The sequence below is a fragment of the Rhinichthys klamathensis genome, unplaced genomic scaffold (assembly GCF_029890125.1).
Source record: "Rhinichthys klamathensis goyatoka isolate OS25496 unplaced genomic scaffold, OSU_Roscu_1.1 h1tg000098l_1, whole genome shotgun sequence".
Lineage (NCBI taxonomy): Eukaryota > Metazoa > Chordata > Actinopteri > Cypriniformes > Leuciscidae > Rhinichthys > Rhinichthys klamathensis.
Window position 1 is genome coordinate 3681642 of NW_026606637.1, and position 23423 is coordinate 3705064.

General features: G+C 38.2%; 1 protein-coding gene across 1 annotated transcript in view; it reads right to left on the reverse strand.

Moving 5' to 3' along the window:
• The window catches only part of homer3b (homer scaffold protein 3b), a 33886-nt gene that overhangs the window by 3157 nt on the left and 7306 nt on the right, over window positions 1-23423 (reverse strand). The window contains exons 2-7 of the mRNA XM_056252689.1: window positions 20051-20207; window positions 19811-19942; window positions 15997-16104; window positions 5087-5223; window positions 4277-4433; window positions 63-173 (exon numbers count right to left, since the gene is read on the reverse strand). Coding sequence (XP_056108664.1) covers window positions 63-173; window positions 4277-4433; window positions 5087-5223; window positions 15997-16104; window positions 19811-19942; window positions 20051-20207 — 802 coding nt within the window. The remainder of the gene's footprint in view (window positions 1-62; window positions 174-4276; window positions 4434-5086; window positions 5224-15996; window positions 16105-19810; window positions 19943-20050; window positions 20208-23423) is intronic.

Sequence of the window (23423 nt, forward strand, 5' to 3'; positions counted from 1 at the left end):
GGACACGACTGGAGTCTCTTGCTGTGTCAGTTGGCACTGTTATTCCATAAAGTAATCTTTACCTCATCTTTAGCTTTGATAAGGGCCTCCATCTCTGCCACAGACTGTGTGAGCTCCTCATTCCCCGTCTCACTGGAAGCAGAAACCCCGCTCTGAGCCTCCAGCTCTGCAACCTGAAATATGAAACCAACAGACCAGTGCTATTCCAAGTTCTCCCATCAAACTCCGGTTGAACAATCGGTCCCCGATTGTATAAAATCTCAGAATGTACCATGTTGTAAAAATCTTAGATTTTCTAAAGTTCTTAGAAATGTTCTCTTATTATTCATGTTGGTTTTGAAAAACTTGCTTATAATCTATTTTAAGGTGTCCGTGTTACGTAGTAATATTAGTTAACAACATGTAGTTGCATGTAATTATGCATAATTTAGGGTAACATGGGGTAAAATGACACGCACGCACACACACACACACACAAACCACCTCAATTTTTTTTCACCTGACCATAGATGACACAAAATCTCATCTCAGAACTTTTGATGAATGGCTACGCTATTTTAAATTTTGTCTTTTCATCTGAATATCAACATTTGTGAGATTTAGAATTGGTCTAATTTTGTGTCTCAGGAAAATAGTGATCGATGACATTGTATTATGTCGAATATCAAAGTTTTTGTGTCTATTTGTTAATAAGGGATGTGTGGGCAAATGTTTCTATTTATTTCCTATAATAACACACTGGCTGATGCATTATTATCCTGCACATGCTAAACGTATATGTACATGTTGATAGGCCCCATTTACTTCCATTGTTGTTTTTCTCCACACTATGGAAGTCAATGGGGCCCATCAACTGTTCCATTACCCATATTCTTCAAAATATCTTCTTTTATGTTCAGAAAAAGAACAAAATTCATACAGGTTTGAAACACTTTGGGGGTGAGTAAATGATGACAGAATTTTCATTTTTGGGTGGACTATCCTTTTAATGTGTTTTCAGATTTTTTGATCCCACTGAAAAATACACTACCCTCTCCAGGAGTCACTACCACACTCTTACTTTCCACATAGCCATGGTTTCTGTGACAGAGCGTCTTTTCTTCAGAGGTCGTAATAATTCACAGGAAACACTGAACTCATGCTCACCCCTGAGGGAAAGTAAAGCAGGCCATCACTGCACTGGAGCTTTTAGCACTGTCACAACTGTTCTGTTTGTGTTAGGGAGAAACTTAGCGGTCTCATTTTCCCCACGGTCATTTGTCTTCCCTCTGTTCCGGGCAATGAAGGCGTATTGTCTTTTCCTAAAAATATCCCTCCGCACGCTCTCTGAAGACCTGAACTATATACGTCACCTGGTTGATGTTTGCTTCAGTAGACCTACAAAGTGTTGTGGAATCATTTATGTATGATTATGTAAAAACTCTGCCAAAGACTGCCTGAGGGAAAATATTCAGTTTGCTTGAGCAACTGCTAAAACAAATTGTTTGCACATGAGAGTGTGTTTAAATGTGGACGGTTTTCTTATGTGGTCCTCAAAAAGCAGCAGTGTAAAAACTGTTTCATCGGGAACCTCTTCTTGTATCTCCACAAACTCTTATGAACATTGAATTGACACAATCAATACAGTTCCAAACCTGTATGACATTCTTTCTTCTGTGGAACAGAAAAGAAGATATTTTAAAAAATGTCCAGCACTATGGAAGTCAATGGGGTCCAAAAAGCATTGAACCCCACTGACTTTAAAAAAAACAATTTCTTCTTGAGTTCGGCAGACGAAATAAGTCATACAGGTTTGGATGACACGAGGGTGAGAAAATTATGAAAGAACATACATTTTTGGGTACACTATCTAAATAGAGTAACCATACGTCCCATTTTCCCCGGGACAGTCTGCATTTTAGCTCTATTTTTAGTGTCTTTAGTGTCCATTTAAAAAAAAAAATCATGTTTTGTCCCGTATTTCTTCTTTCTTAAAATATCTTTGCTAGGTGATCATAAAAGCGATTAGTAGTCTTCTGTCACACGAGAACAGCCTAATCAAAGGTAGCCAATCTCATCATAGTATATTTTGGAGAACAAAACTACCATCCAATCACAATTCGTTATCGATTAACTTGCAGTTATTGAAGGTGGGATATTAGAGGGCACAGAGGAGATCAAGTTTGACGCGAAAGATGACAAAGAAGCATATGCGTACACTTAACCAGGATCTTCAAAAAGAGTTTATCAAATTTTTATGCGCAGTAAGTTGTGAAAAAAAGAACTCAATGTAGTATCGCACTGAATGACGCACACCAGAAGTGCTCTCTCAGACAGCGCACGATCCTGAATTCAGTTCTCTTTGCGCCTGAATGGTCAAATACAGACACAGTTGTCAAAATGCCCATCATGTGGAGTATCTCAAGTAAATACAGTCGGTTATGGCTTAAAGGGGTCATATAATGGTACATGCACTTTTACAAGTTGATTGTACTGAAATGTGTGTTGGCAGTGCCTGTACACAAACATCATATAATGATAAAAATCCATCCAGTGTTTTTGTTTTAATCTCCTTATATGTTTTCCCCTGCCTCAAATTGAGCCGTTCGTTTTTGTGACGTCAATAAAACGGACGCCCCTCCCGCGATTGTTGATTGACAGCAGTGATTCAACACAGACCCGCCCTCGCTCGCGAGAGCTGTCAATCATAGTCTGCGCGGACCGGCGCGGTCATTGTTGATATGCTGGAGCACTGTCTATGAGCAGAATGGCGTCTAAGCGATTGTGGTGTTCTGTTCTTGGGTGCAATAACGAACACAGCAGTCATTTTAATGTTCCTAAATCCGAACCGCTGAAGACGCAGTGGCTGAGTTTGTTTTCGAAGGGAATATTCCCCACGAGCAACGTCAATGCTTTCATGTTTGCGCGAATCATTTCTCAGTGGACTGCTTTATAAACGAGGATCAGTGTAAAGCTGGTTTTGCTGAGAAGCTGCACCTGAATAAAGGATCGGAACCTATTCGTGTTCCTGCTGAATCTCCAGAAGAACTAAAGTGAGTGTAACGTTTTATTAATCTTTATATTAATATTTATATAATCTTTGCAAATCGCCAGCTGCACGCTTCACGATGAATGCGTCGGTTTACACTCAGGGTACATTTACAGCATGTTTTCTATGTACAACGTTCTCAATATAATTCATAATCCCACGTTTATAATGAACAACGCGTGGTTATTGTGTTATTGTGTTACAAACGGTGTATGCGCAGAACAGAGAGGCGGAGTGAGCAAAGCTCATTATCATTTAAAGTCATATGCACTGAAACGGCGTGCTGAAAACAGAGCTGTTTTTGACCAGGTAAAATAAGTGTTTTCTTACAATACTAATGAGAATTTTTAATTAAAGTATATTACAAACTTTTAATTTAGACCCTAAAGAATCATATTAGCTTGTACAAAAATGGCATTATATGACCCCTTTAAGTGAACGTAAACAGCTTGGTGAAAACCGGATGCGTGTCAGTTTGGATCCAAGCATTCGGTCTTAAAGTGACAGCAGCCTAAAATAACTGTCTGTGTCAATGTTAATCAAACAACAAAAGATGTTAAGTAAATGTACGCATGTTAAATAATCCTACTGTACCTGAAAAATATATTTTATTTCATTTGTATCTCTGTCGTATTTGTCCTATTTTTTTGTAGTTTGCTTTGTTATTTTTTTATATGTCCTATTGTTTGTAGTTTGCTTCTTTGTTATTTTTTTATATAACAAAAATAGAATAACTATATGATATATATTGTTATCCTGAAATACGTTTTTGGTGACATTTGCAAGACGCTGCAAAAGACGCGAGACACAAGCGTAACGGACATACACGTCCGTCTAGCGCAGTTTACATTGAAAAATAATGGAAAAGTAGTGCAGTGGAATGGAAACACGTGTTTTGTGTGAACAGCTCTTAAGTGTGCTTCACAAAGTTTCAGTGATATTTTTTGACAAACGAAGTTGTGATGGCTTTTTTTCTGAAAATGACTGATTTCGCTAAAGACGACCCTTATTTGGCTTAAAATTAAATAGAATTTAAATATACTTATTAAATATGAATTTTGGACTGTCAAAATGGTCTACATTGGGCATTATCCACTAGCATTTGATGGAGAAAACTGCAATTTTTTTCTTCGAAACCTTAATTTAGCTTCGACTGAGAAAGTCATATACATCTAGGATGGCCTTGGGGCGAGTAAATAATCGGTAAACTTTCATTTTTGGGTGAACTATTCCTTTAACATTCCTCACCTGCTCTCGGAGGCGATCGGTTTCTTCCTGATACTCGGCTAATTGTGTTTTCCAATGTTCAATGCTGCTGTTAGCTTCATGAAGAGCGGCTACAAGCTTAGCGTTGCTGTCCCGAAGAGAAAACAGCTCTGCCTCTGAGTTCCTCTCACATATCGACCTGTGAACAAACCAACATCTGGGTTCAGTTACTCAAGTCTTTCCTTCTGAAACCTGAGGCAAAGACAAATTTCATCAAAGAATTTTACTCCAATGGCAGCAGATGGTAAACATTGCACACATGGCTGAGTTTTGAAATGTCATTTCTTTTGTCTTGCCTTTATATTTTAAAAGATTACTAATGTCCCATGTCAGATTTTAGATTTAAAGGAGAATCATTTTATTTTGCAGAGACAACTTTTGCAGGTTGACTTCCTGAATCTGTGGCTTTGGGATGTTTTCAACATCAGCATATTCAATGTTGTGATTGTATGATGAAGTGATTCATGCTTGAATCTGTAAAACGTTTGACGGTAAACTCACTGCCAATTACCCCAGAAAACCACTGAGGAGGAAGAGTACATCAGGCGGATTGATTAAATTCACGTGCATCTGAGTGAGACGGTTGTGGTTATACAGTATATCAAGGGAAACAAACATGTGAAGCTACTGTACCCCATTACAAAATATGAGGCAAATTAAATGTCAAAATACATCCATTTTAAAGTTTGACCCCCAATTAATGTTGCAATTAGACATTACAAACAGGAGACAAGTGAGAGTAAAAGACAGTGTGAGATTTGATGGTTATTTTGTCAGATCTGTATATTTTACCCCTCGGAAAGCATCTTCCTCATCTGTTCTTTTTCCATGCACTGCTCCATGTCAGCACTCTTGCTGCGAAACAACTTGTCCTCACTAGAGCCATTGACACCAAGCAGCGGAGGAGACTGACGGTCCACCGACAGCGCCTGTATTAGACACATGACAGGCAATAAAAACAATATATAAAATCTCTATATATTAAATAAATAAAAATAAAAGTTTGGAGTCAGTAAGAATGTTTTTAATTCATATTTGTATTTACCAGGGACACATTAAACTGATCAAAAGTGACAGTAAAGACTTTTACACTGTTACAAAAAAAAGAATCTTTCCAATAAATTGTTCTTTTGAACTAAAACAATTCTGAAAAAAAAAAAAGAATTTCGACAAAAATATTAAAGCTGCAGTCCGGCGTTTTTCCTCTTTGTCGCCATCTCTGTTCGAAATCTGCAATTGCAGTCATTCGCGGAATTATCAACTTTACGTAAGTTGTACTTCAACACCCTTGACACCATAGATATTAGGGGTGGGAATCTTTTACCATCTCACGATTCAATTCGATTCCGATTCTTGAGGCCACGATTCGATTCAAAATCGATTTTCGATTCAAAAAGATTTTCGATTTAAAACGATTCGATTTTATCCATAATGATTTCTAATCGGGTTTCTGATCATGATCTCCTCTCATCTGCTTTGCTATACAGAATGACAAACGGAGACCAGTGTTTCCTCTAGGATTTTTTCCAGCTGTGGTGGCAGGCCCATTTCGCCAGGGGGAGGGGGCGTGGCCCATGAGTGATATTGCCATTGGCCATGCCCCCTTACCCCAGGTGTTTAAACCTCCCCTAAGTATTATAACATTATAACATGAAAGGCTCGAATAAGAGCGGCAAAGCGATTATGCGCATCCCGTGCGCAGAATGATGCACTTGAAGCAACGCGAAGTCACAGCGCGCAGCGCTCCGGATTGAAAAGTTCAAAGCACAAAGCGAAGAGATTATATCTGTCTATCTATGCTTAATGTATTATATATTTGCAACAGTTTATTGAGCATTTTCTTTTAAAAGTTTTAAATTTCAGTTACAGTGCGGATGAAGAACAATTCATAGCGCTCTCCAGTGCTGTAATCTAACAGACACCCGGGAGAAAGGATTATGATTTAAAAAACGCTATAACGCGACGCGCTGTGTGAATGCTGAATGGAGAATGACTGAGGAGAGAGGAGTTTCCATTAACTTTAACTAACGACTTAAATATTAATTTGTACCTCACATTATGCTATTGAATGCCTTTAGAAGTCTTGGAATATAGTGCGAACACTTTATGGTGCTTCACAATGTTTTTTTATGCCTTAGCTTAACAATAACACTAGTATGCACATTAATATCGGACCTCACTGAGAAGCTGCAGCCGTGGCGGGATTATTTTAGGTGTGGCGGCCCGCCACGGCAGAATGAATGTAGAAGCATCATATTTAGAAGCATCAGAAGCTCTATAAAAGCATCCATTTGCTTCCTCTGATTTGCCGCTCACGTTCAAAAACCGGCTGCGTGCATGACGTCCGGACGTCCCGTATAGGCTATAGTTACAAAAATGGAGGCGAACAGCCAGCTGATTTTATTTATTTATTAAATCGATTCTTGGACATTTCAGATCGATTCTGAATCGTTGCAAATGAGAATCTAGATTCTTCTGTGAATCGATTTTTTGGCACACCCCTAATAGATATCCATAATAAAGGCTAGATGTCTTACGGCGGAGTCTCTGTCGTCATCACCGGCGGCCATCTTGTCACAGGCAAGCTTTCTGGCGGGCTCTGTGGTACCTGATGTCAGATGAGTGATCAGCACGAACACAAATACTCTTATCTCGTTGAAATCTTGACGGATTTACAAACGTTTTGGTTTCTTACAAACGTTATTAACGTGGCTATACTTCTGGATGATTATTTATTGATACACTTATTATTCATAAGTGTGCAGTGTCATAACTACATCTCTGACGTTTATAACAAACCAAACCGGTAGAAAATTGAGCAAGTTATGGTTATTTAAAAAGTACAAGCACCATTAAAACACAATGTTACGAGTGAGCGAGCTGCCTGTGACAAGATGGCCGCCAGGTGCGGACGTCGACCTCCATTGGCCAGCAGCACGGACGAGACATCTAGCCTTTATTATGGATATCTATGCTCGACACGGCACAGCGTGGATGAACACAATGTTTGAGGAGAGTGTGCAGCTGTCAGTCACCGCGCCGATGTGGATACTGTCATTCAGAATCACAGATTATTGTTTTTGGAAGTATGACCAACATAAGAATTTTCACCGGAAAATGTCATCTGAACTAGTAAGAAACATCCACTTTTGTTCTGGTTCTGACATTGCAGTAAATCGCGCTGATTACATCTAACAATCGCTTATAAATGATCATATCACGCAAAACCGTGCAAATTATACTTTATTCTCAAATTTTTAATGTTAACAACGTCAGCATTGTGTGATTACATCTAATGTCCTTCTGATGTGTATCCTTGTTTTCGCATGGGTCCGGTTGCAGTCTCTTTTTTTCTGTAGCCACTCCGAAGTCTGAACGAAGTCTTTTGCATTTTACAACGGTTGAATCTGTTGTCACTGGTGATTGTCGTTTGAACCTTTCTGGATCCGCCATCAAATTGATAAGTTTAATTATATCAAGTGCTGTGAGAAAAGGCTATAAATCTCCACCTCCAGCATCCTCACACGCAATATAGCCTACTAGCCGAGACTCCTTCTTTATGTGTACAGATGTGACGTAATGCAAAAACATGCTCGAATCTCCCGCGGAAATCCACCAGTACCACTGGAATTAAAAACATTCATGTGACACTAGGGCTGGGCGATAAAACGATAACGATATGTATCGCGATAGACACGTGAACGATATCAATAAAAAATGTGTTCGATAAAACGTTCGATAATTTTTTTTTTTCCTTCGTCGGAAGAAACCACAGGTTGCGAAGCAAGTTTGGTTGCATTAACAAAGGCACTCGCTCTCTGGTAACCTAGCAACGTAGGGAGTGACAAGCTCAGGCAATCATGTAACGTGTCAGTTTGGTTGCGCCATAGACATATTTATTATGTCTATGGGTTGCGCCATCGAAAAAAAGGTTGTTTGCGCCATCGTTGTCTCGTGCTGCTGCTGGGTTCCTCATCAGTAACCGGCGATTGATAAGCAGAAAATGAGTGCCCTTCATCTGCATGCCATGCAGGCTAGAATTGCGAAACATTATTGGATAATTCGCTCTATTCGCGTTTGATGTGAACACAGCATAATGAACAGGCTGCGATGTCAAGATTGCAATGCTGGAGTGTGTGTGTGTCCGCGCGCGCGAGAGAGAGAGACATGCGGGCGCGATCGAACAGTGGAGACATAAAAACATACTCCGTCATTTTGTTAATACAGGACATCAGTCAGTCTGCAAAGTGTTTACAATATTTGTGTAGGCCTATACTCGCAATAAAACACAACATTGTCCTTTTGTCACACTGTATTTCTTGTCAAACTGTAGCCTACAACTGTACACACCGTTTTAAAAGCAAAACATATTTATCCAACCCCGTTGTAAAACAGTCTGTGTTCCATCTTTTGGACATTCATCATATGGCATTGGTTTTCATTTCTTGCCCTCAAAACAGAGCACTAATCTGTTTATTTTGAAGTTACACATTGATTAAAAAAGAAAATTAAATTTGTTGGTAGTATTATTTTATACGGAAATCAATTATTTATAATTCTGATGAGAATAAAGTTAGGGTTAATTAAAATTAAGGAAAACAAATATATTGATCTGAAATATAGCAAATTAATTTTAAATTCATTTAGGTACAATTACCAAACATATCTCATATCTATCTTTTTATTAGTTTAATTAATAAACCAATTATATAAAACTATTATCAGTGCACTATAAATAAACTGGTTCTATGCCTTTATTAATAAAACTTATTTAAAAAATACAAGGCTTAAGACATTTATAAAAATGCCTTCTATATTTCTGTTTTGCTTTTCACTCCATTGTACCGAAATCGTACCGAACCGTGATGTCTAAAAAAAAAAATCAAGCAGGGGGCACGTACGATCACAAACCCCCACCACCCACGTCCCGCCGCGCCACTGTCACCTTTTTTACTCTGAGGAGTTTGCAGGTCTGATTGTGAATTTAGACTTATGTTTACATTTTAATTATTTGAGTTTTCCATGGTTGTGTTGACATTTCTGTCTTGGGATTGTAATCAGAGGAAGGTTAAGTTTAAAATAAAAATGTTTAAATGTAATATATTTTTTCTCCTGGTCCTTATTTTAAATGGGTCATAAAAAAATCAATAATTATCGATATCGACCGATATGAAACACTGATATCGTGATACAGTTTTCAGCCATATCGCCCAGCCCTATGTGACACAAGGATCATGTGACACTGAAGACTGGAGTAATGGATGCTGAAAACTCAGCTTTTAGCAATATAAATGAGTATATTCACAAGATATACGCAGTATTTATGAAATCTCTCCTCTTAAATGCCGCCATTGATTTGGTGCTTTATAGGGAATGTCCCGTGCAGTCCCAGTGAGCTCCTATTTTCAATCCTATGGCAAGTTAGATAACTCAAAAAAGAACTTAAACAACACATTCTTAGTCTATTTGTCTGATGAAAAAAAAAAAAAAAAAAAAGAGTCTCTAAGAGTCTGCACATGTGACTAACCTGGGCATGAGGCAACATATGCCATTGATCTTTGATTCAAATTTGAAAGGACATCGGTTTATTTCAACCTACTGTTCATGTTGATTTGAGAAAACCAGAACAGTACTTCAGAAAGAACTCGGCTATTTTGCCTACACTGTATAACAGCAAGCACAGCCTTGGTTTTTTTAAACATGTACAGTGTTTGTGTGGAGCAATGCATGCTCGCTCTCAGAAAAGCTTGTATAATTCAACAATCGCAGATGCATTCCCCAAAGGAAGATGTTCTATTTCTAATCCGACCACTCAGGCCGTTGACTTGTTTGCCTTCTCTATAGCGGTTCATGGCAGGCGTAGGGAGCTTGAGATGGAGCTCTCTGTGTGTTTAATATATTTAAAGGAAGAGCAAGAGGAATCAGAGATGACAACTCCACTACATAGTCAAAGGCTCGGGTGCTCGATTCCTTCAATAATGTATCTTGCACATTTCTACATTTGTAATGAGGGATCACATATTTCCAGCATATTCCCCTTATCATGAGCCAATGTTTTATTTTTATTTTTAAGCCACCACCATCTTCCCCTAAATATCCTTCCTTTTAAAACAAGTCGTTGGAACAGGACGTGTAGGACTTTTAATTACATTTTTCATTTTATTTTGCTTTTTAAAATATTTCTATTTAGTTTTAAATTTATTTTGTCTCAGTTTTAGTATTAGTACTTTAACTTATTATAAATTAGTTGCTGAAGAAACATTTTTAAGTTTTCTAAGTTTAAGTTTTTCCCATCTAACATTTTATTTCAGCTTTACTTCAATTAACAAAAACAATAACACCATTTGATTGGTCACAAATTTGGACACGCCCCTGAGTTCAAGATGATGTCATAAGATTTTTTATGGAAAAAAATAGACATATTTTCATCAACTTTTATAAGTGCATTTGCAGATGGCCCCGAAGCTGACACACATGCACTAAAAGCCACACAACTCCAATTTTTATGTTATACGATTTTAAAAAATGACTTCTGTACAGATAGGGTTCAAAAACAGGAATATTGGTGCCTCCTGGGAAGTTTGTATTTACGACGTCAGGTGTGTTCTAGTCACTTTCGTAAGTAACATGGCGGTGTACCTTCTCTTAATTAACTACACAAAAATGCAACAAGGTTTTTAATTCTATTATTTTAGAAAATGTTTGCTTTTTTATGTTTTTAATTCATTTATGGATCCAGATTAAACTTTATCATTACATATTATATTGTTATATTACAATGCTATTCTCATGTTTCTCACTGACACGCCCTCAACTAGTAAACATCGGGGCTTTAAGAAAATCCCAAGCTTCCCAATCATATTTACGACATTTTGGCGTTTATGTGCGTTCAACTCATAAAACCGATCTTTCCAACATGACTTGAGCGCACCATATGCCATCTTGCATGGCAGGGTTTCATAACCAGGGCTTCCTGAGGGGTTTGAGGACCTCTGTCACAAGAGTGGAATGAATGTGCGGTGGTGTGTCAGCTGCACAGGGGACACAGGTGTGTCATTGTATGTGGAAACAGATGCAGATGGTAGTTTGACAGCTTACCTGAGACAGCTGAGAGAGACAATCCCATCACCACAGAAGAGACATGGAGAGAAAGAAGATAGAAGCATTTCATTGATTAACATATCATTTAGTAAGTGGGCTGAATGTACACAGGTGATGCTTGCTAAGGGAAACCTTACTATTACAAACACTCATACTTAACAGTTTGAACAAAAACATAAGTGTGCCAAGTTTTGCACGGGCAAGGACACACACTTTCTTGCAAAAGATTCAAAACAGTATGAGTATGAACAGTGTGAATTCAATAACGTATGAGCCGTTATATAAACAGAATACTGGACTTGGCCAGAAAGCTTTTAGAAGCACACACACATATAGATTCAGTGATCAAAGACATCTCTCTGTTTGACTTATTTATACTCTTCCATTTTTCACCCCATCACCCCTGGTCTAATGCAGCACCCCGAAAAAACACTTTATTAATTAATAAGGGCAGCATTATTCAGCGCACACTGTTGCTGTTTTGAACTCTAAACACTCAGGTTTGATTAAATAATGAATATCTCTCAGTCAGCGGTCTGTTTCATACGCTCTACGGAGGCATGTTTGAACGCAAAAGATCTTATAAGATAAAAGCCTGTCATGGCCATTAAACTACAGAATACTGTATATGGGCACACAACACAAAGCATACTGCGATATTTTGGATTTTGAGATCATTTTAATGAAAATGATGCATATTTTTTCAAATAATACTCATTACCATAATGTATCCAGACTTTTTTTTCAGACATTTTTACATACACAAAAGTAAAGACTCATAACTCCAAAACAATAGCAAGGAGAATCAAAAGGTAGGTATCGTTTGATAGAAAGAAATGTTTAGAAAAAAAGAAAAAAATCATTAAATGTGGACATTCTCATGCTGAGAAACTGCTGAGAAAAGATATATTTATATTTTTTTATATATAAATGTATATCTATTTATATAAAATATATTTATTTTTATTATGATTGTACATATCTTTCTTATATTACATGCAATAACTTTGTCTGACTCCGGTTTGAACATAAAAGGTTACGTTTTTTAAATTTTCAGTGCATGTCAGTGTGAGGTCATCAAAGCTGCTAAGGAGGAGCTCTTGAAGCTCCGCCCTCTGTGCCGGGAGCAGCAGCTCATTTGCATTTAAAAGGGACAGACACAAAAAAGGTGCGTTTTTGCTCACCCTCAAAAAGTGACAATTTTAACATGCTATATAAAAATATCCGTGGGGTATTTTGAGCTAAAACTTCACATACACACTCTGGGGATATCAAAGACTTATTTTTACATCTTGTAAAAAGGGCTTTTTACCACCTCTTTAAAGGGATACTCCACTTTTTTTGGAAATAGGCTCATTTTACAACTCCCCCAGAGTTAAACTGTTGAGTTTTACCGTTTTTGAATCCATTCAGCCGATCTCCGGTTCTGGCGGTACCACTTTTAGCATACATCATTGAAGTGGACAAGACCATTGGCATTTCTAAAAAAAAAAATGCTTAAAGAGTTTCGATATTTTTCCTATTTAAAACTTGACTCTTCTGTAGTTACATCGTGCACTAAGACCGACGGAAAATGTAAAGTTGCGATTTTCTAGGCTGATATGGCTAGGAACTATACTCTCATTCCTGCGTAATAATCAAGAAACTTCACTGCCGTACCATGAGAGCAGCAGGCGTAATGATATGACGCAGCGCCTGAAAACAGGCTACCGTCCGTCAACACAACGGAACTATTTTCAGGCGCTGCGTCATATCATTACGCCATAACTCTTTGGTCATTTTTTTTTTAGAAATGCTAATGGTCTTGTCCACTTCAATGATGTATGCTAAGCTATGCTAAAAGTGGTACCGCCAGAACCGGAGATCGGCTGAATGGATTCAAAAACGGTAAAACTCAACAGTTTAACTCTGGGGGAGTTGTAAAATGAGCCTATTTCCAAAAAAAGTGGAGTATCCCTTTAAGAAAGCGTGGATGAACTTTATTTTTAACAAAATTCCAGTCAGATCGCATCAGTGAGACTCTGTTTGTTCGCTTCATTTTACTGCGGATTCGTTTGACAGTTCGCCGCAGGCTTTTCAGAGAGAGTCGCAGCACAGATCAGCAGCAGGAGTCAGATTTCATTTATGATGCATGCCATGCTTTTCGTTTTGTTAATAAAAGTTCTGTTTAATATAAGTGAGTTTGTCATTGTACTGTTTTGTAGTTGTGTTTTTCATTAAGAATAATGAACCCACCATTCACGCAAATGCCACCCCCGAATTGCCGCTAATTTGAAAGTAAAATGCGCACGGCTGCACGGGCATTCATAAGCGATAGCGATTTAAAAGCGAGATGGAAAGGAGGGAAAAACTTCAATGTCCAACAGTGTTTTTACCATGTGTCACTATATTGCTTTGTATGATACAGATCGTTTGATATTATGTACTGTCTGAGTAGGGGTGTCACGATTCTCCAAATCTTCGATTCGATTTAATTTTTGATTCCAAGTTCACGGTTCGATTCTCGATTTTAACATTTTTTTTTAAAAGCACAGGTTGCTATACCATTTTTAGACTAGACTTTTAGGCAATATAATATCTGACCTTTGTCCGCAATGTACCACACTACATTGTCAAATTTAAAACATTTATTAACAACATAAAGTGCTTATAATATAATAACTTGTATCTTTAGTCAATTGGAAACATAAACAAAATAACCCTTTTGTAACTGCAGTCTTCTTCACAGAAGATGACATTCAAGTTCACAAAACAAACAAACAGTTGTTGGTTTAACAGATAAAACTGTTTTGGTGGTGCCTGCGGAGATGCCCTGCCATGTTAGTCATGCTGCCAGTGGAAGAATATGGTACATGCACATAGCAGAGCTTGCAAACTGTGGCTTTTTTGAAGCGCGAATGTTGAACGCGAACGTTGTCAACATAACTCACTGGAAATCCAAAATACTTCCACACCGGCGACTTCAATGAAAGAGTAGGGGGTTCAAGTTCTGTCGATGGGTCTCCTGCATCTGCAGTTGCCATGCTATCTTTTGACTGGCTGTAGCTAAGTTAGAGGAGGTTGACTCGCAGCACTTCAACACGCGTGTTTTTTCCCGCTTGGCACGCCGGACGTGACATGGGGACGTGGCAGCATCGACGATTCCATTTTTTAATTCGAAGTTCGAGATTGTGACTTAATTTCGGTCGATTTCGATTTAAAATCGAAATCATGGCACCCTTCGTACTGAGTATTTACACTGTAGCACCACAGTCTAACTGAATAGTTGTGATATGCTGTACTTTCCTTTGCTTCGGCATTTGTGGGGTTAATGCGTTGGAATATCAGATATGGAAGAAAGCACGTACAGAATGTTGCTTTTGTTATTGTTTTGATCTAAGCCATTCCCTGTAAGCTTCAGTGAGAGACATCTTCTGTTTTTTCATCAGTAAGACATTACAACAGGTTTCATTTCATTTAAAACACAACATTGCAATATATGTTTTTCACTTTATCGAAAAGGATGTGAATAGCTATACTGCCTCACTGCCTATCAGAATGACATTTATATGAATGAGTCATCCTTTGTCAATTATAACTGTGGTAACTCCAAGTACTTATTTTAATATGCAAAACTGTGTTGTTACCCAACTATGTTACCCAATAATAGCAGTGGGCGTTTACTTACAAGTCTTGAATGTGGCACGCCTATCAAAACATCGAGTGTTTGAAAGAGAGGGTCAAAAACAGGATAGAAAATAGCTTACTTTTAAATTAGGATGTTTTTTGATCTAAAAATTTTGATATAAGTGGACCTCAGATAACATTATAAAAAAATCATTATTCAGTTCAGTTCATTACCCCTTTAATTCAGCATAAATATATAATATATACATTTAATATAATATAATAATATTTCTAATTTACTACTTTTGGTTTGGGGGTGAAATATTACGAAATATTACAAGAACACGTTCTTGACTAAATTTACCGCACCTCTTATGGCAAACCAGTCAAACTGGATTGAGCGGTTTAATCAAATATTAGATATATTATATAAACTCATATTCTAATTGTATGTGTAAGTAGACTTTGATATACTCTCAGGCTGCAATAAAGTAGTGTAATTGTCATGATAATTAAGGGCTGAGTGTGTCCACAAATGATGAATGGAAAAGGTCAGCCAACTGTAAAGCAAAATTAACAGGGCATTTGAACTCCCCGGGTGACCGCACAGAGTTACATAACTTCACACTGGCTACAACCAGTGTCTCTGTGTCACCTCCTGGCATGCGAGGACATGCTCTGTGAGTCACACTAACTAAGAATTAAAAAAAAAAAAAAAATAAACACAGTGAACCACTTCTCTTATGTGACTGATATTAAAATTGTGATGGCCGCATTAGGTATCATATCACTAAAGGCCAGTCGATCCTCTGTGCTATTGTTAGAGTGGTTAATAGCATGGAATGAAATGCTCTGGCACGTTATCTGAATCGAGCAGCTGAGAAAGTATGACATGAGTTATTACACGTCTAAATTTTAATCATTACGTTATGATGTGTCTCGTTTTCAGTCACACTTCTAAAAGGTTCAAGATTAACTCAAGTTATTGTGTTTACCTGTGGAGCAGAGATGTTTAGGCCAGGACTCAACAGCTCAAACTTCTCCTGTGATTTATCACGGACGAGACGTGCAGCCTCCTTAAACTCTTTAAACTGCTCTGAGAACTGCACAGACAATTACAGTGACATGATTAAAAGTTTCATAGTGACAATTTTTGAGAATATATAGCAATAAGTAACAAGAGGCCATGCTATATTGTGAAGTTAGGTCAAGTCACCTTTAATTATATAGCGTTTTACATAATACAGATTGTTTCACAGCTGCTTTACAGTGGTTAACAGAAAAATAATGATTCAATTTGGTTGTAAAAAGACAATAGTACACAGTCATAATTCTGAAATCAGTTCAGTGTTGATTAGGGATGGGAATTGATAAGATTTTATCAATATCAATGCCACTAACGATTCTGCTTATCGATCCAATTCTTTAACGATTCTCTTATCGATTCCTGATAGCACTGTGAGGGAAAAAGTAGTCTTTTTCGGGGGAAAAAACAAGTTGTTTTATTTGTTTTAAAGCTTACACTTGACTAAGCAAACTGTACTTTTTATGTAATAAATGGAACCTTATTGTAAAGTGTTACCGATTAGTTATACACCGATTAAACGCCCCGTGAGTTCAGTGTTGGAAAGATCATTTGTTTTAACCATTCATTAAAACGAATCGGTTCAAATGAGTAATTAGTTCGCGAATTGGACGTGTCATTATCGGACGTGTGCTCGTTGTGTGATTATCCCGGCAGTTGGGACATCCCACAAGATGTGTGTCATCACAGAAAACATTTCATCACTGGATCGTTTTTTTCGTTTATTTGAAGTGTGATTATGTCAGCTGAATGTGCGGAACACTTTTCAGAGAAGATAAGGCAACGTATTTTAGCACAATTCACACCCAGCGGCAATTCAGGAAAAACAAATCTCCGAATGCTCCACAAAAAACTTTAGTCTCCCTACCTTACCATCGTGTCGTTTATTTTGATTAATATGTGCGAGGGAGAGAGGAAGACAGCGCTTAGTTTTGAGACGGTGAAGCCTACTTTCGCCTTGCTCCGAAGAGAGAGAGTGCGTGCGCGCGACCGGGGCTCTCTCGCTCTCTCTCTCTCTCTCTCTCTCTCTCTGCTCGATCAGTTTAACATGCGCCCTGTCACAAGCGCAGCGGTTCATCTACATTACCAGAGAGAGACAATTTTACTCACTGATCAAATAAGACTTTGCAGGACAAAGATTAGCTTTGGACGCGGTGCTATGGTGCTTGATAAAGGACAAAAGGGACAGAGCAGGAGCATCGATAAGAGGACTCGTTAACGTCGAGGGCATACAATATCGATGGATCGTAAAATTTAGAACCGGTTCTCGAGTGGAACCGGTTTTCGATTCCCATCCCTAGTGTTGATTCAGTTTGGTTCAATAACTGTAAAGTTCTTCAATTAAGGAATGAGTTCAAATTAAGCTATAACGCTCTGGAGAAAACTGTAATGTCATCATCCAGATCAGTTCAGTTCTCATCCAATGGTGTCAGTGCATTCAAATCAATAATTTTGTTGAATATTAATTGAATACAGATGCTGCTTAAAGACATGACAAGCAGTGGACCCCAAAATGTTCTCTGAATCTCTTTTAAACTGTCACTTATGTTACATAATCGATAAGAAATAAAACTATTAATGGTCAAATTAACATTCATAACTGTTTTTTTTTCATTTAACTATTTAACTATATTACTTGCATAATAAAAAAAGATGTCATTACAGAAAAGAAATACAGCTGTAATAACATGTAGGTATTTTGTTAAATATAACTACAATGTAAAACATGCATGTACACAATAATGGCGCTTTTCCACTGCATAGTACGGTACGGTTCGGTACGGCACGCTTTGGCGCTTTTCCACTGCATAGTACGGTACGGTTCGGTTCGGTACGGCTCACTTGTGGTGCTTTTCCACTGCATGGTCCGGTACGGTACGGCTCGCTTCGGCTCGCTTTAAATGGTACCTGGTCTGTTGAGGTTCCAAGCGTACCGTACCGGTACTAAAATGTGACGTAAAAACACTGCAGATCACTGATTGGTCAGACAGAATCGTCACTACCAGCGTCATTGGACACTAAACCCGCTAGATTTAAATAACCAGTAGACAACAGCCAACGCGGTAGCATCTGTTTTTTAAACTTTAAAAAGAAATGGCTGAATCGTGGTCAGTGGACGAGGTGCAGACGTTCCTCTCGTTGGTTGCCGAGGAGCGGATCTAGCGAGAGCTGGATGGGGCAAAACGGAATGAAAAAGTGTTCCAAGAAGTAGCTCAGCTCTTAGCCGCACACGGCTATCACCGGACCTACAACAGTGTAGGGACAAAATAACGATCAGTCCCACCCACTTTGAAGAGGTACTAACTGCGGTGGAAAAGCAACCGAGCTAAAGCGAACCGAACCGTGCCGTACCGAGTCGAGTCGTACCACGCAGTGGAAAAGCGAAGCGAGCCGAACCGTTCCGCGCCGAGTCGAACCGTACCGAGCCGAACCGAGCCGTACCAGCAGTGGAAAAGCGCCATATGTGTATTGTATCAAAGTACAATATTGTAGTTATATAAAATATAAACTGGGACCCATGCCTCTAGCCAATTAGCCGGCATAATTCTAATAAATGAATATGTTATCTTTGCATACCGCTATCCAATTAACTTGCAGGATTAGCATACCATTAACTAATCTATTATGTTATCTATCTATCTATGAAGCACTGTTAGCCGATTAATACATTACTACATGAATCTATACTTAACTCGGATTGGTCAATCACAGCATATGGGTCAAATATTCCAGACTTAAGTCATTTGCCCTATTTTAACGATCTAAGCGCATGGTTTAAAGTGCACGGTGCAAGTGCACTTAGGGCGTGTCCAAATCCACTTTTTCTAATTTAACAATGGGAAAAGTGCTCGGTGCGCCCAGCGCAGGGTCTAAAAGGGTTGTCCTTATTCTCTTAATGAGCAATTGGTGTGTTTTGGGCGTAACATGCAAAAAAAACAATCAGAGTGTAATTTCCCATTCCCTTTAAAAGCCAGGTGTGCTTGCGCCATGACGGATTCGCTATTTACATGGCGGAATTTGCAAGCAGAAAGACCGAACGCACCCCCAGAGAGCAAACAGATCTTCTTGTGCGCGAGATTAAAGTGCGCAAGCAGACCGTCTACTGGGACAAGCCGGATTTCACCATATCTTTATGTATACAATAATAATCTTCTACATTGTAATCCTTTTATTTTTAATATTTGGCATGTTTGTGTGCTGCTGCGCGTCCCTGTGTGTAATAAGCAGAGTGTACGCGCATTGTGGACCCGCCTATAGGTGCACAATACTAACGCGCTCTTTAAAAAACAAAAAAAATATTGCGTCATTGACTTTAGACCATGTTTCAGTTGGTCAATGCTATTTCAGTCTATTTCAGTTGCCTCAAAATAGCAACGCGCCAACAATGCGCCTGATCACACCTCGTTTTCAGACCAAAACGCCCATGGGCGCACAAATGGACGCAAAATGCATTTGCTATTTAAACAACGTGGCACAGGACGTGAAAACGAGAACTGCGTCGGGCTGAAACTAGCAAAGAACACTTGCATCGCGCCTGGCTCTGCATTGAGGTGGGTGTATGATAGGGCCCATTACGTTGAGCTCTATTTCCTTGTAACCAGCAATAATTTAAAATCGTTACAAAAAGTTACAAGTAAAATAAAAAAAATAAAAAAAAAATTTGGTAACTCTTTACAATTTGTTAACTGCATTAGTTGACATTAACTTCTACAATATGCATTTACCTGCTGAAGCTGCTGCTCTGTGGCAAACCCAAGGCCATACACTGTGTTCGCCCTGCTGTCCGCCCACTGGCCAAACTTCTGTGACGTTTTCGTGAAGGTCATATTAGGTGTAATGGTGCTGTTGATAATCGCCTGTAGTAGAGCAAATATAAAAAAATATCACATTTTGATTAATAAAATCAGGGTGCAAATAACAAAAATGTAATTTTCTTATTGATAGTTGTAGCCGAGGTCTCTCACCTTAGTGCCCCCTACGCTGATGATGCGATACACACTCCTGCCAGCATCATAGAAGAAGGAGACTGTGACGGCGTGTTTGCTGGCCGGAATCCAATTTCGTTTAGTGTCCGGGTCAATTTGGAAGACGTGTGCCTTCATGCTGAATAGTGGCTGCTCACTTTCAGGAGAAAAAAAAAAACTGCGTTATTTAATTCTACATTAGGATGGCATCTTTAGGTCGATATTATATGAGAAGTGTGATCACAGAAACAGCAGCACTTGGACTGAGAAGCACCTAATGCAAGGTCAAGAGTGGGACATCAAAGCCAGATCTGATTATGAAGGGGCACAGTCGTGCAAACAGGCTGAGAAAGGCCCTGCCTGAAACATTGCCACATCATCTTTTCGTCAAATCAACACGAGATGATTATGGATGGATTAATCAAAGATATATTTTGGTCCTGTGAGACAGAATCAGAAATATATCATTGATTATGGATGGATTAATCAAGATATATTTCTGTCCTGTGAGAATGGCCAAGACTGCAGACTGTTCAACACTGATAGATAAAGGAACACAAAATATGGACTGACACGGAATAGTGGATAAAACCTGAGTTTGCGCCCGGCAAGGAGATCAGCATTATGCCCTTGAACACATCAATAGAAGTGTCTGCTGAAGGACTACTTACCACAATATGTAATCCAGAGTAATCCAGCAATTTTTACAATTCAGTCCAAACCAAACACAATATGATATATGAACGCAACGCACTACCATTAAAAAGTTTGGGTTGTTAAAGGGATACTCCACCCAAAAATGAAAATTCTGTCATCATTTACTCACCCTCACGTTGTTGCAAAACTGTATGAGTTTCTTTCTTCTGCTGAACACAAAGGAAGATATTTTGAAGAACGATTGATGACAGAATTTTTGGGTGGAGTATCCCTTTAATATTTTTTTATGTTTTTGAAAGAAGGCTCTTATGCTCACCAAGACTGCATTTATTTGAGAACAAATAAAATAGTTATATTGTGAAATACTATTACAATTAAAATAACTGTTTTCTATTTAATTCCTGTAATGGTAAAGCTGAGCTTTTCGCATCATTATTCCAGCCTTCAGTGTCACATGATCCTTTTAAAATCATTCTAATACGCAGATTTGGTGCTTTATAAACATTTCTTATTATTATCAATGTTGAAAACAGTTGTGCTGCTTGATATTTTGTGGAAACTGTCATTTAAAAACATTCAGGATTATTTGATGAATAGAACGTATAAAATAACCGTATTTCCTTCAAATAGAAATCTTATGCATTGCACATTAAACCGAACATCCATAATAAGTGGTGTTTGAGTTCACGCATACTTGCATATGTTTCAGGTCTTATGAATTGTGTTCTTATGGATTTTGGAAACCAAGACCTCAAAAAAATGTCCTGTTGCTTGTGCTTTACAGTGAGGAGATACACTACTGGTAAAAAGTTTGGTGTTATTTATTTATTTTTTACGAAATCAGAACTTCTACTTAGGAAGGGCACAAAAAATTGATCAAAAGTTACAGAAAGACATTCATAAATGTTAGCTAAACAACATTGGACCCCATTAACTTTCACTATATGGACGAATATCTTCACTTGTTGTTCTTTTGTTTCTGCAGAAGAAAGTGAACTATCCCTTTAAAATCCCTAGATTCACATGGCTCTCTGATGTGCCCTCTTGACCCTCTCCCTGCCAGCCAGACGCCCACTGCCAGAAAGTAATGGTCTGATTCTAATGGCAAATCAGTGAGTAATCTTTCAACGAATTTTACCCATCAGTACAGTGAGGAGATCAGATTCATATCAGGCTTCGCTCTGGCACATCAGCCCTTTCCACACAATGCTGAAGGTCACACCTGTGTCATTAGTGTTGAGGGTCCATAGCAAATTGTGGGTCCATCAATCTTTCCTGAATTAAACCTCCAGAGGCCAAAGTGACATTTTGGTAATGCTTAATCACTCTGGCATTCTGGGAAGGTTATCTAGGACAGAAAACCTCCGGAAAAGGGGGTGTAGGTGCTCCATGCAGAAACTGTTTATCAAGCACTTCTGTTGCACAGTATGATATATACAAAAGGTCTCCACTCCAACTTCTACAGTAATTTCACACCACAGCCAAGGTCTTCATTCAGAGACTGAGCCTCCTGGATTGTTCCCAAGACTCCATAGAATCTTTTCATGCCTCTAAGATCAAATAAGATCAAAGACCCGATCATATTCTGCAAATACTGAAACTAGGAACAGCAGAACACACAATAAACAGGATGGAAAGAGACACGTCTTTCTATTAAGGAGACGTCACCTGCTGGGTAATAGCACGCTGTTCTAAAATTTCACATCTGATTTATGTGATCGTCTGACCCAATTACCAGGAAATCTCCAATAGCGCCAAATACAGAGTGCCATTTTGAGCCAATCTGAGAACAGCCAATCTCAGTTTATTTTTCTCGCCTGCACAGAAACGGAGTATTTAAATCCATGTCAATAAAGCCAGCCGGTCATGCACCTTCAGTGTACTTGCGTGAAACGAATACATTATGCCTTCATGAGCTTCATAAGCATCTTTATCTAAATGCAATATGAGGTCAAACAAGATTATATTGCAAAGACTTTTTCAACAAGATGTTGGGAAAGACAAGCAAACAATCCAATTTTATTTTCTCAATTTTCACGTTGACCACACACATAAAGCTCAAACATAGGGGAGACAGGAGAGTGGGGTAAGATGAGCCTTTTTTTATTATGTGGTCCTCAAGATGAGAGAAAATTAGGCAGAAGTACAATGATAGTACGTAAAGTAATTTTAGGATGTTTCCTATCATTTTAAATGATCAGAATACATCAATGAGAAAGGGTTCTAAAATATGGCTTCTTTAAAAAAAAGTGTTCCGGTGGCTCAATTTACCCCAGGTTAGGGGTAAGTTGATCTGAGTCAGTGGGTAAGTTACACCATCTGGTTTCGCTGACCATCTAACTGAATATAAACCAAAGCCATGTGAAATTGTAAAGATAATTTACCTCTTTTAAAAATGAATTTAATAATCAAATTTCCTTTTACAAATAGTTGGGCAATATTCTTTTCTTAAAGCTAACTTTAATTTACACAACACAAGGAAGCTTGATTTAAATTGTTTAATTAAATTGAAAAAAGTAGCACAAATAAATACAATAGAATAAAGATACAAATAATGACAAATAAAGAGAAAAGTTTTTGAATAGGTCTAACACTAGTATTCATAAATACAGAAACTGAATAATGTAATCAAATGGATATACAACACTGTATACTACCCAGATAGTAACACTGGGTAGTATTTTAGTCCTGACTAAATTAAATACATAGGCTATTA